Source organism: Vicia villosa, linkage group LG1 (assembly GCF_029867415.1).
Source record: "Vicia villosa cultivar HV-30 ecotype Madison, WI linkage group LG1, Vvil1.0, whole genome shotgun sequence".
NCBI lineage: Eukaryota > Viridiplantae > Streptophyta > Magnoliopsida > Fabales > Fabaceae > Vicia > Vicia villosa.
Window position 1 is genome coordinate 79,093,960 of NC_081180.1, and position 14,664 is coordinate 79,108,623.

The window sequence follows — 14,664 nt, forward strand, 5'->3', positions numbered from 1 at the left end:
GAAAAAAGTCTCTATTTAATCCCATACAAAATTTAAAATTTAACTGAGCCATGTTAGTCCCTCTTTTAATATTTTTTTCAAATAATTTTTTTCCTATTTTTAAACCATGATTGGACTTGACAAGATAAACCTGCTTTCAGAAATTGAGTACGGGTTAGAGGTTGAGTTCCTTTGCACATGGTCTTCGGAGTCTGAGTTTCCACCAGAAGCTGGGTTACCTCTTTTAATATTTTTTCAAATAATTTTTTTCCTATTTTTAAACCATGATTGGACTTACAAGATAAACCTGCTTTCAGAAATTGAGTATGGGTTAGAGGTTGAGTTCCTTTGCACATGGTCTTCGGAGTCTGAGTTTCCACCAGAAGCTAGGTTACCTAGTTGTGAGACATCAGAATCTTATCATTCAGGATTTGAGTCACCAGATTCTGATCTTTCAACCAATTTTCTTCTGACATATCATGTGTATTATTTTCGCCACAAGTATTATTTACAAAAGTAAACAATTATTCTAAAGCATCCTAGTAGCGTAACTAAACGTTCCTAAAAGATCATTAACAACTGAAACAATAACAACTCCTAATACACAAGAATACATAACAAGAAAAACCATAGTCACCCACCCATAAGTCTGATAATAATCCCAACAAAGAAAACAACGTTGTGGTATCGCGATAATTTATCTACAATCCCTTAACAAATAATTTAAAATCATCAGTCGTAAAATATGAGTCCAGTCACAGTTTATAAATAAGAAAAATCGATTTGAAAAAATACTAAAAGAGGGACTAACATGGCTTGATTAATTCTTGTAAGGGATTAAATATAGACCTTTTTTCTCAGGGACTAATTTGGACTCTCTTATTTTTGTGAGGGATTAAAATGGGTCTTCATTGACAGTCAAGTCACGGTTCAAAAGTAAGAAAAAAACCGGTTTGAAGAGAATATTAGTATAGGGACTAACATGGCTCGGCTAAATTTTGTAAGGGATTTAATTGGGACTTTTATTTTCTCAAGGACTAATCTGACCTCAGCAGTTTTTGTTAGGGACTAAAATGGACCTTCACTCTTTTCTTTATCTCCTCACATTAAATGCTTGGTTACCTACTCCTACTTTGGCATTATTCCAATGTATATTTTATTTTTAGATTTCCAAAGTCCGAAATGTCTAATCAAAATTCTACTTTTCTATCTTCATTGTAATATTCATTTATTTGGTTTTTACTCAGCAAATTCCTTTTCTTCATCACACACTATTCTTCATTTTCTTTTCACCTTCTTTCTATACAACATAAACCAGACTCTTCATCAATTTTTTTCCATGAATCAATGAATCATAGATCATAAATAATTATAATTTATAATATTATAATATATTAAAATACATATTAAAATCTTATTTGATAATTATAAATGCAAAATCAATTTTGAGTCAAATTATCTAAACAATAATAAATGTTCATAATATAAAATTATTTTGTAATTATTTATCTTACTATTTTTTTTATGTGAGAGGTACAAATAAAATAGACAAATATAATCTATCTCCATTGTCAACCACTTGATCCCATTATCACTAACCAAAATAAATTTTATTACCCATCATTGGTGTCTAATTTTATTTAAATCTCTTATACTTAACTATTATACTAATTTAACTTTTAAGATATAGTAATATGTTTATACACGTGGATAGACTCTGCATCCAGATCTTTTTTTTTTCATACCTATTTTCTTATACAGTTGCTTCACCAGCTGTTTCCACATTGCACATGATTTACATACCTGCACTTTCTTAGGAACACAACGAATTTCTGCATCATATTTTTTATACATTCAATTATTTTTTACAGACCTACACTTCATTTATTTTACGGGTACCAGACATTTTTCTATATTGCACATTTTTCTATACATTCAATTATTATTATTTTACGGGTACCAGACATTTTTCTATACATTCAATTTTTTTATGGGTACCAGACATTTTTCTATACATTCAATTATTATTTTTTCATGGGTACCAAACATTTTTATACATTCAATTATTATTTTGTCATGGGTATCAGACATTTTTCTATACATTCAATTATTATTTTTTTACGGGTACCAGACATTTTTCTATACATTCAATTATTATTATTTTCACGGGTACATGACATTTTTCTATACATTCAATTATTATTTTTTCATGGGTACTAGAAATTTTTCTATACATTCAATTATTATTTTTTCACGGGTCCCCGACATTTTTCTATTAAAAAATATAGATATGAAACAAATGCGCGTCCCTACTAGAACCCATGCGAACGCACAGGTTTCTTACTAGTTTTTCTCGAACAAGCTAGTCTCTCGCATTTTACAAAATGTGGGACCCCAAATCTGGCTAAGTACGAGCATATCAAATCCAGAAACTGATTCGAAAAAAATGAGTACCATCATAAACTTGATCAAAAACATGATTCTTGAACAAAAATAGAAAGCAAGAAGACTCAACATAGAAGAGTCAAGACCGTTGAAATGAAAGAGTTCAGTGTGGAGTTTAATGCTAGTTTACATTTTTATACAATTTAAAAAATATATATTACCAAAACAAATCAAATCTTATCAAATGTTATCAATTCAGAATGACAACGTCATGCCCGACCCAAATTAATATATGTAAAAAAAATTTAAGATATAAAATAATTAAATTTATTATAACCAGATTTATTTAATATTTTATTCTCAATTGATAATAAAATTATTTTATCTAAAAACTCTTTTTATTACTTTAAATAAATCATAATTGAAAAGGTCTTTTTATTATATATTCTCGTCGACCTTTTTGCACTCGCTAAGTCGTAATTTATAATTATAACAGGGGAAGTGTTTTCGTGCGCAAAAGAATTAAATTAAAGGCTTTCACCTGTATGACACTGATTTTGACTCACTAGTTTATTCAACCGCTTTAAAGTGTGCGTATTACAACTCTGGAATCCCATTTGGAAATTGTTCTGGACTGGTCTAATAGTCAGGCATGGTCCAATATGCTCCTGCTTCAGGAAAGCCCAATAACCTTAGCCCAAATATCCAAGGGCAGTAGAAGCGCCTCCTCCCCTGCCCGTTGTTGAGTTTGCTCCTCCTCGCGTCAAGCAATCCTCACTCGACCAGATACTCCTCCATACAACAACGAGGCACGCACCCTGCTCCCCTGTCGCGGAAAGAAACAACATCTGCTCGGTGGACGACTGCGTCGACCAGGAACACCCGTATTTCCGACGAACAGCCAGCTCCGGGCATCCTCCTAGGATTCCCAGATTTACTCCTAGAATCCTGACAATCACACGTTTTGGGCCTAGACCCAACAATCCAGCACAAAACATGGACCAATGGCCAAGCGCAGGGGGCAATATATAAACTCTCTCACTTAAGAGGGTCAGGTAACACAATTTCAAACCCTTAAAACATTGAATTGTATTTGTACTCCTACTTACTTGTTCGTCGGAGGGCCTTGCTGGTACACCCCTCCTCTTCATCACCAACACCGTGCAGACATCCTTGGTCCTTTCTGGTTCTAATCAACTATCTGTACAGTGGCGTCGTCTGTGGGAACTTCATTCATTTTCCATCTCTTCTCCTCCCTCGTGAACGTAGACCAAAGCGATCTTTTACAATCATACCATGGTTAATATTGACGATGACCACGATTTTCTCTCCAATGTTCTCTCCCCCGAGCGCAAAACCAACATCGGTTTCTTCAACCCTTTCATTGAGGATATTTCTCCTCAAAGAAGGGATGGTGAGACCACGTCTCTTTCCCCGAATGGTATTCTTGATCTGGATGTCCAGAATGCAGAAACAGACAGGTCCAAGAAAACCCAAGAAAACACTCATGAATTGTCTCAACAACTTTCTGTGTCGATCAATACCAATCCCCTCTTGGCGGCCCTATTCGTGGCCATCAACAAGACCAACACTATGATCCTCCAACATAACGAGAGAATCATAGCATTGGAAGAAGCTTGCTCTCCAAGATCCCATCCTCGAGGACACCAAAGACGTTCTTGAAGTCCCTCTCCTCGGCCACGGGAGCATCGTTCGAATCAAGGCGAACCCGGAGTTCCAGTGGTTAAGAAGCAGGACCGCAATTCTCCCCGCCAGATGAATCGACGTTTCTCGTCATTCAAACGCGCGTAATTTCTTCATCGCTTATCGGATTGAGACGATTCTCGCGGCTACAATCCACAAATTTGGTCATCTTCATGTTGATGTTGGTCCCGTTTCTGAACTTCGCACTGATTCGCGTTTCCTCGAAAACGAGCAAAAAAGAGATAATTAAGGGCATTTTTGACATTTCACCACTCACACTATATAAGTCATTTTCCCTCTTTTTCTCTCATAACTTAAAATTCACCAAAATTCTAAAAACACTTTCTCTCAATTCTCTCTCAATTTCCTTGAATCAAAACTACAAAATAACCAAAAAGCCTCATCAATCTTCATCAATTTTCATCAATCTCAAGAACAACATTCATCAACAATCAAAGCACGAGAATCAAGATCTCTTCTATTCTCCGATCATCAAAGTCTTGCGATCTCTCTCTTCCCCATGGTGTAGCGCGCTCCCCTCCCTCTCTTTGCACGAATTTGCTTTTCGTGTTCGCGTTCGAGTTTGTTTGATTTCGTCGACACGGTAATTCCTCAATCCTTAATTGTTGAATATGCATGTTGTTGTGATTAATTGATGATGATGATGTAGATTGTTGTTGAATTTGATCGATTATTTGATATGCTTGATTCTTGAAAATCGATTAGGTAATGATAATGTTGTTGTTCCTATGTTGATTGTTAGAGAAATTGTTTGGTGAAAATGTGTATGTCAAGTGTTTGTTCAAATGCTTGTGTGAACTCATAAAGTGGCATAAATCTTGTTTTTGATCTAACTTCTTAACCGTAAATTATTTTAACAGAAAATATTAATGAAAATCGATTATTTTCAACGTTTCGAAGCTCTTCACGCGAACGGTTTTTTCCATTCGGATAATTTCACCCAATTTTTATGCTACTGTAGCAATTTCGGATTTTGACTTTTCGGGTGAAACTTGACCGAGTCGACTGCATTTTTGAAACCGCTTGCGTGTGTATAGGTTCCAATAATTTTGTTAATTAATTCCGGGCAATTTCTAGTGGTGTGTCATTGTTAAATCTTCACTTTTGCAACATGTACATGGTATGACTTTTTGCTTGTAATTGTGTTATTTTGTCATTGATTCATTAAGTTTAGCTTATGCTAATCTCCAACTTGTAATTTTGTGTGCTATCTTGTGCTACTTTGTGCCAATTCCATGAGCTAAATTCTTGAGTTTATATGGTGTTTGTGAGCTCTTTGGGACTGTTTTAAAAAGCCTAATAATGCAGAATTTTTGTGGACCACTTTTTGTTGCATTCCATTGCATTTCAACTCATAAAAAACATAGAATTTGGAGGGAAACTATCATGCATTTGACTTGTTGCTTAATTGTTGATTCATGGATGTAATTGAACTTGTTTGAGTGTTACATAATATTTTTTTGCTTGCTGAAAACTTATTGCTATACCATGCTATTTGCTTTCGTTCCGAATTTTTCCATAACGCACGCGGTGTGTCGGCTTCACTTCAAAACCACATAACTCTTGAACCGTGTGGACTTTTCGCGAATGTGAATAATGTTTTTTGAGTGGAATAATATTTTTAGAGCTGATGGTGCATTTTATTTTCGGTTTCGTCCGATTTTTTTTGTCAATTTTGCTACTGTCCCATTTCGGAAGTCGTGCCTCTGGGCCGATTTAATAAATTCCGACCGCATATTTGAGTTCTTTGGCACGTTCCTAGCTTACCATAAAATTTTGGTTTATTTCCGACAAGTTTAGTTTTTTATCGTTTTTACTCGGTTTCGCCGTTTCGGTGTACCGTTTGACTTGTAAATATTTTCTTTGGTTTCCATAATACTTGTGTACATAGGTAGTTAATATTGGAATGATATTTCTAGTTGTTATCTTACTTTCGTTCGATTTATGTTTAAAAAGTGTGTTAATGTCAAATTTCTCATTTCGTTATTCATTTTCGGTGTAAAGCACCAACGCAATTCCGATTGCGGTGTTTGTTATCTCTAACTTGTGTGCTAGTGTGCAAGGCATTTGGAAAGTTACAGAGCGACGCTTACATCATTTGTGTTCCGCTTTATTTGCGGGACACAATCTCATTCTCTCATCTCGTGTTCTCATCTTAGAGACACGTCTCTTTTACTTTATATCTGTTTGCTTGGATTGATCATACCTTTTGCAGGTGTATTGTGATTATACTCGATGCATACATCGATGTGTGATTTATTTTCACGTCGTCTATCCTCGTTGCTTATGCGGTTAATCGGTGTGCTGACCATTTGCTATTGCCTTTGCTAGCTCGCTTGCGGGATCTCTGATTTTCTTTCTTATTTTGCTGCAGTTTACGGATCATCATCCGTTTGGTATTGATCTCGTTTCATTTTTATCTTTCTCGCACTTTACCGCTTTTTGCATCATCCTTTAACATGAGAAGTAAGACTTAGACATTCATCTGACCAAGCCCTCGAAAGAGGCTCTGTTTTTGTTGGTGTGTCTATATTTGTGCTTTGCGGCAGGGAGTCACGATGTAATAAGACCTTTAAAGGCACTCCGTTAAGTCCTCATGGAAGGCATGCGTAAAGGGTTAGAAATCAACCCCCGCCCAGTCTCATCGAGTCCGTTCAGTAAGCGCACGCTACGCGTTGCTTGCTTCTGAACTAGCACAAGATCCTGTTATCGAGTATGTCAGGTAAAGGGTTCATGGAGTCGAACCCCTGCATTTCCTATAGCTCACGTTGACCGACGTTGATGCTCGGTGTATGCACGCACCGTTTTCCTTTTAGATCTGTGACGGCTTGGTTGCTGAGAGGACTCGTTCCTCTTGTCTATGGCCCGATCACTTTTCACGAGGTCAAATGCTTGGTTGACTCGGGTGATCTGCTCCCCTTGGCTATGGTGGGACCACTTTTCTACTACTCGGCCTGCGCCGGTGGTTTTGTTTGCTTTACGAGCGGAGCTCGTTTGTGTGATATTCTTGTGTGTTGTTTTTGTTTTCCCCCATAGGTTGCTAGCTTAGTCTAGACTTGTACCTTTTGTATGATAACATAGGTAACAAGCTTTCCCCATTAGCTTAGGTTTTCCTCATGCATTCTTTAAAACACAAACCACACTCTTTGATTTTCTTTTCTTAAGAGCTTGTTATTTTCACTCCATTCCCAGCATAAGTCTCTAAAGGTCGAGTAGTGGAGTGCGAATGTAACTCGTTCACCTAAATAACACAAAACAAACAGAAACTAGTTAGCCGAGCTACGATACCTCTGATTCCTCAAAAAGGATACGTAGGCAGCAGGGTAGGGCCCGTGCGAGTATAACTATTTCTTTTCCCTACATTTTGCATGCATTTTAGTCCAGGTTAGCGCAGTTTGCTTACACACCCATAGTTTTAGACACAAGCATGGATACCATCGAGTACGATGGGCGCGAGGGGTGCTAACACCTTCCCCTCGCGTAACCTACTCCCTTACCCTTTTTCTCTGGTCGTGAGATCGTTATTTTGTTTTGTGGTTTGCTGGCATTCCCTTCCTTTTCAGGATAAATATGTTAGTGGCGACTCTGTTAATTTTCGCGGTAGCGACAGCTGGCGACTCTGTTGAGGAGAAGGCATTCCACCGGGAAATAAGACTTCTGAAAAAGATTCATCAATTTCGAAAGTTACGAATTTCTGAAGTTTTAGAAAATTTAGCCAGACTTAGTAGTAAAACGGTTTTCCTAATACTGGAAACCGGTTTCCCCTTGAACCAATATTCCTACGCTACTGTACTACGTGGAAACCAGTTTCCCTAATACTGGTAACCGGTTTCTCTTGCGTAAAATCCAATTTCTGCATTTTTAAAGCTATAACTTCTAATTTTTCTCAACTCTAAACCATTCCAACAATCAAATATCATCCCCAAACCATGCAAACTCGATTAATAGCAGAAAATGAACTAAACACATACAATCTACAACATACAACATGAATTCTCTCATGAAAACTCCATTTTTTTCCAATTGCATACAAACTCCATAAAATCCCAAGTCTCAAACTAGAGACTCACCTTGTGAGGGATGATGATGATGTTGTACAGCAGGAAGAAGATGGTGAGAATCAAGGCTTGGGACAGGTTTTTGGTGCATGCAAGATTGAAATTGAGCTTGGACCAAAAAGATGATTTTTCTTATCTTCACCCTCTTTCACGTGCTCTACTTCTTTCTCCCTTACAAATCGGATTTTGTTTCGAGAACGAAATGATGTATCAACCAAACAAAACTTAAATCCTCATTTAAGAGATGAAAAGTCCATAATATCCTTCTATCACTCATTTAGTCAAAATACTATAATTTAGATTAAATAATGTGATTATTAATAATCATCTTCTAATGACTTCACCAAATAAATTAGTGATAGTTATTAGGTGATAATTATATAGAGTATTACAATTTTTACTATTAATATTTTATAAAATATTACAAATTCTATTTATAATAATACTAATAATAGTTAATAATAATATATTGATAAATCAAATAAAGAAATATGAAAGACTCAAAAAATACATGATTCTATAAATTGCGAAAGGTGGAAAAACACTTAGTTTTTCCTTCTGATCGATATTATTAATATTATTATTATTATTATTATTATTATTATTATTATTATAAATCATCTTTTAAGAATGTCACTAACCTATTATTATATATATTTCTAAATTAAAATTTTATGTGAATTTTTGTTTATATTTAAAACTTTTTATTTTTTTAAATCATATAAAAAATATATAATTTTTTTCATAAAATATAACCTGTTAAATTATTAATACTTTTATAATAAAAATATTCAATATAAAATGCTTAAATGTGAAAATTAGTTAAGAAAGTCAACTATCTATCTTGAACATAAAAAACTAATAATATTTAAGTTAGAATTTAAAAAATATGAAAATCAAAAGAAAATATTTTAGTTATAAAAAAACAAACTGAAGCACAAAATTTGAAAATAAGATAAAGATTTCAAAACTAACTAACCTCACAAAATATAAGTAAATATAACCACCATAAAGATAAATCAAAAAATTTAAATTTAAAAACCACATAAAAAACGGAGCCCAAGAAAACAAATTATATATTTTCCTTCTATAAAAAGGTGGGTTGGTGAAGTTAACAGAGTTTGGTATTACCGCTTGAGTTTGTATCTTTCTCTATCACCTAACGTTTAGACGGAGTGAACGAGAAACCAAACAAAACAACACAAAACCCTCTCTTTCTCGTTATAACACAAGAAAGAAACAACATCGTACATCACTCTCTCACGTTGTTCTTGTTCTTCTTCCTATTCATCCATGGCTTCTGCAAAACTCAACTCTCTCTCTTCTCAATGGATCGCCAATACTCCATTCTCTTCTCGCCGTGGATCTTCCCATGTATCCTCCACTCGTAATCTCACCCTTCCGATCCGCGCTTCTTCTTACTCCGATGAACTCGTTCTCACCGCCGTAAGTATCCTTTCTCTTCTCCCTTCTTGATTTTCTTATTCGATTGAATTTTTTCTTATTGTTTTCATCTGTTGACTTTTCCATAGTACTGTAGTTTTTTTCTTTAGGTTTTGGTTTTGAGGATTTTGAGTTATGTTGTTGTTGTTGTTGTGTAGAAAACTGTTGCGTCCCGTGGTCGTGGAATTCTTGCGATTGATGAGTCTAATGCAACTGCTGGGAAGCGTTTGGCGTCAATTGGATTGGATAATACCGAGGCTAATCGTCAGGCTTATAGGCAACTTCTGTTGACAACACCGGGTCTCGGCGAATACGTTTCGGGTTCGATTCTTTTTGAGGAAACTCTTTATCAGTCAACTACTGATGGGAAGAAGTTTGTGGATGTTCTACGTGAGGGGAATATTGTACCTGGTATCAAAGTTGATAAGGTATGCTGTTTCTGATTGTTTGTGAGTAATATAGGATTAGGGTTCTAATTGAATAAGTGATTATTTATAAGTTAAAAGTCTAGTTATTTTCATATAAGTTGTAAACTGTTTTCATAAGCTATTCTGGAGAGTCATGGAAATAAGCTAAAAAGTCTAGTGATTTTTGTAACTTTTTTTAATTTTCGGGTTTATGTTGGTAGATAAGCTTAGATAAGTTATTCAGGTTTTAAGACTGGTTATGTCTCAGTGATTGATTGATCACAATTTGGTTTTGTAGGGTTTGGTTCCTCTACCAGGGTCTAACAATGAATCATGGTGCCAAGGGTTGGATGGATTGGCTTCTAGATCTGCAGAATATTACAAGCAAGGTGCTCGATTTGCTAAGTGGTAAGCTATTCTGAGTGACTTCTTTATGAAACTTTGTTGTTTATAGGATGCATTGAGAAATTGAGTTTAAATGGTTGCATGCTTTTGAATTATACAGGAGAACAGTTGTTAGCATCCCATCTGGTCCTTCTGATTTGGCTATTAAGGAAGCAGCATGGGGACTTGCACGATATGCTGCTATCTCTCAGGTATTGCTACGTTCAATGAAATTGGCTTGTCGTTAGAGTTATGAACGTACTTTCATGGTTTATTCTTTAGTACTCTCTTAAACGAGCGTTTTTCTTGTAATCCATTGCAGGACAACGGTCTTGTTCCAATAGTTGAGCCTGAAATTCTTCTTGATGGAGACCACCCAATTGAGAGGACACTTGAAGTTGCCGAGAAGGTATGGTCAGAAGTCTTCTTCTATTTGGCCCAAAACAATGTCCTTTTTGAGGGAATTTTGCTCAAACCTAGCATGGTTACACCCGGCGCCGAGCACAAGGAAAAGGCTTCTCCAGAAACCATTGCCAAATATACACTAACCATGCTTAAAAGAAGAGTTCCTCCTGCAGTTCCAGGAATCATGGTACAGTTACCGCACTTAACCTTTTGTTTCCTCTTCACATGAATTGCCGAGTTTAATTGTAATATGCTGTCAATGTGAAAACTCGTTGAAATTAGTATTTGAAATTGAGAACCACTGAATTATTAAACTATGCCGTGTTTGTTTCTATTTGCAGTTTTTGTCAGGTGGACAATCAGAAGTTGAAGCAACACTAAACCTTAATGCAATGAACCAAAGTCCGAACCCATGGCACGTGTCTTTCTCGTATGCACGAGCACTGCAGAACAGTGTGCTTAAGACATGGCAAGGTCGCCCTGAGAACGTGGAAGCGGCTCAGAAGTCTCTTTTGGTCCGTGCCAAAGCTAACTCCTTGGCTCAGCTTGGAAGATACTCGGCCGAAGGTGAAAATGAAGAAGCCAAGGCGGGAATGTTCGTCAAGGGCTATACCTACTAGAAGTTGATTTGCTAAACATATCTCAGTAGCAATGAATTTTAAGGAGAGTTTTTGCTCTATTTTGTTTTTCCTAACACATGAGTTTGAATAAAGTGAGCTAGAAAGAAGGCTTTTTCTTGGTAGATTTTGCTCTTTGTCCCACTTGAATTGGGAGACTTCATATTTGGTATATTTGAAGTACATTACATATATTCTGAGTGATATATTTATTTATTAGTATAGACAAATCATAAAATAATTTGTCATTACTGTTATATATCTGTACTTGTGATTCTTTAACCTTTTTCCCTAATTGTCTGCATGAAGTGAACACAAAAATATAGAACTATAAATGATGTACGTTAGGGTTCGTCACAATTGCCTTCCTGAATTCAAGTAGTTGATTGTTGATGCGGAGAAGAATGTGAATTTAAATTTGAAAACCAAGGAATTAAAATTCCAGATCTAAACTCACCAAGAGACGTTGAGATAACCTATTGTTTCTGCATAACAATTTTTTTGAACTACTTTCAGGAAGCTTTGAACTACTTTCTCGAAGAAGATTCCAGTAAAGTCATACATGAGTTTGTAGGTTTTAACTTTAGGGATTTGAGCAGTACAGTTGATATGTAAAGTTGATGTGTAAGCGGATTAGAAAAATTCAATTAAACCGACAATTCAAATCAAACTAAATCGAAATAAAACCGATTGTTATTGGTTTGGTTCTAAAACCTAACCAAACCAATAAAAATCGACGCGATTTTGTTTGGTTCTCGGTTTTAGTTTTTAGGAACCGCCAATGCGATGAACCAAACCAATGAGAATAATGACACAATAAATATTTTATTCAACCCATAATTAAGTTCAAATTTTTTATCGGTCCAACAATTATCCATATTTATTTTCACTTTCTTCCTTTCAGTAAAACACACCGTTAGAACCAAACTCTAAAACGCAAAAAGGAGAAACCATAAGTCACGAAAAATATGCTTTCACTAAAGTGCTGCTCTTGCTGCACGCAATTATTGTTCCTCTCGCTACCATTATTTTGATATGTTATGGTCGTCTTCTTCATGTTCAAGTTCTCTTCGTTAATTTTCATATTTTTTTTATCTTTTTTATTTCTTCTTCTTCAACAAAATTTCTTCTAATCTTGTTACAGAATAGTTTTTATGCGTATTTGAGGTGTGAAACATGTGTGTGTTATGTTCTATTTGTTAACCTTTAAAATTCCTTTCCAACATTTTGATGTCAAGTGTTAATTTTTATATTTGATAGTGAACTTATTTCATGATGCAATAGAAATCATGTCACTGTTTTGTATGAATTAATAGAAATTTGTCATATGTTTGAAAAAATAGAACATGAAATGCATTATTTTAATAATAGTATACATTACACAAACAAAACGATAGTGGAGAATATACCGATGAATATAATGGTTTAAAAAATAAAGATTGTAAACCGATCATCCAAACCAAACCAAACCGGTTAGTTTGAGTCGGTTCCATTTTTGAAAAATATTGAAAATCGAACCAAAGCAGACCGATAGAAATTTCATCGGTTCAGACCTTTTTTGACCAAAAATCGGTCCAAACCGATTCGATTACACCCCTAGATGCATGAAAGTGTCTTGCTTATCTCTCATTCGGGAGCCTTATATATAGTATCAACATTGATCGTTACTGAATGATTACGATCAATGGCCATTATAACGTAACCATCCATTAATCACTTATAACTGTCATTCATAATAGCTGTAACATCTGTAATCGACTCCATCAATAGCTTGTATTGATTCATGATCCTTGAACTTCCTGTCTTCTCGAGCCAGCCATGATAACTCCGGGTTGTCATCCCGACTTCCGACCTATAGATGCTTTGGTAGCAACTAGGGGTGAGAATAGGCTGGACCGAGCTAGGCTTTGCCAAGCCTGAGTCTGACCTGCTAAAAAATTCAAAGCCTAAGTCTGGCTTGTAGCCTATCGTAGGCTTATTTTTTAGCCTGAGTCTGGCCTTTTTGAAGGCCTGATTGACCTATTAGCCTACTTAAAAGCCTATTTCTTTTGAATATTTGTAAATAAGTCATTCAACTCAACTTTATATAGACTAACTAACTAAAAGATTAGTGAGATTAAATGTTTGTTTGCACTGACTTATTTGAGTTTATCTAGTAGCATAAATTTTGTGATACTATTTGTTTGAGAGAACTTATGGAAGCAACTTATGACATTGTTCATAAGATTTTTTTCATCATATTTTCATAATTTCTTCAAGATAACTAAGATTTATTTTTATATTTTAATTCAAAGTACAAAATATAATATTATAATAATAATAAAATTATTCATATTTATTTAAATAGGTCGGCCTCTTAGGCTTAAAAGGTTTTTTGTATGGCTTGTGGCCTAGACTTTTTAGCTAAATAGGCTTATAAAAAGTCTAGGCCTTTTCTATTCATATAAAACGTCTGGCCTGACATAGGCCTATGTAGGCTAGGCCGTAGGCCCCTGTTAGTCGGCCTGACCTATTCCCACCCTAGTAGCATCTCGGTTGCTACTACTTCTTTGCATTTCTCGGCACATATGGCTTGGGCACCCGGCCTAGAGAGTTATGGAATATGTACAAGTCCACCGATCTCGAGATCCAAAGGATCGAAGTGTTCCGACAAAGAATCGATGAATTCTCTTCTTTCCTTCCCGATTGAGATCTTCATGACTTATAAATTTTATAATTCATTGACTCAAACTGTGATGTCAATAACCATGACTTTTGCCTTTTGTAGCTTTGTATACGTCAAAGCCCCTTTTAAGGAGCAGGGTGAAGTGCATTTGAGTAAAAGCAATTTGTTCTCCCATGATGTCTAAGTTATTTCTATCCCGACTATTTGGGTAAAGAAATAAATTAGCTTTGTTGTCTAGGTCGTCCTTCTAATTTGTAATTCTTCAGTGTGGATAGAGGCCCGGAGGCGTAACCGACTTATGTGCAGACATAGGCCCGGAGGCGTAACCGGCTTTGTGCGGACAGAGGCCCGGAGGCGTAACCGGCTTTGTGCGGACAGAGGCCCGGAGGCGTAACCGACTTTGTATGGACAAAGGCCTGGAGGCATAATCGGATTTGTGAGGATAGAGGCCGCAATGGCGTAACTGGCTTTATACGAACATAGGCCCGGAGGGGTAACCGGCTTTATGCGTACAGAGGCCGTAATGGCATAACCGGTTTTATGCGTATAGAAGTCGCGATGGCGTAATCGGATTTATGCAAACAGAGGTCATGATG

The 14,664-nt window shown here is 35.9% G+C and overlaps 1 protein-coding gene across 1 annotated transcript; it reads left to right on the top strand.

The window, feature by feature from the left end:
• Positions 1-9,271: 9,271 nt before the first annotated feature.
• Positions 9,272-11,662, top strand: LOC131643161 (fructose-bisphosphate aldolase 3, chloroplastic). The gene is made up of 6 exons (XM_058913315.1): positions 9,272-9,593; positions 9,749-10,018; positions 10,296-10,405; positions 10,503-10,593; positions 10,704-10,973; positions 11,128-11,662. The coding sequence occupies exons 1-6, from the start codon at positions 9,441-9,443 to the stop codon at positions 11,404-11,406; spliced, it is 1,173 nt and encodes a 390-aa protein (XP_058769298.1). The 5' UTR covers positions 9,272-9,440; the 3' UTR covers positions 11,407-11,662.
• Positions 11,663-14,664: the final 3,002 nt, after the last annotated feature.

What these genes read in the sequence shown, in the direction of transcription:
- LOC131643161 (XM_058913315.1), top strand. Translation starts at nt 9,441, where the DNA reads ATGGCTTCTGCAAAACTCAACTCTCTCTCTTCTCAATGGATCGCCAAT. An exon ending in CTGGTATCAAAGTTGATAAG is followed by an intron (nt 10,019 to 10,295) that starts GTATGCTGTTTC and finishes TTGGTTTTGTAG; the next exon opens with GGTTTGGTTCCTCTACCAGG. An exon ending in GATATGCTGCTATCTCTCAG is followed by an intron (nt 10,594 to 10,703) that starts GTATTGCTACGT and finishes AATCCATTGCAG; the next exon opens with GACAACGGTCTTGTTCCAAT.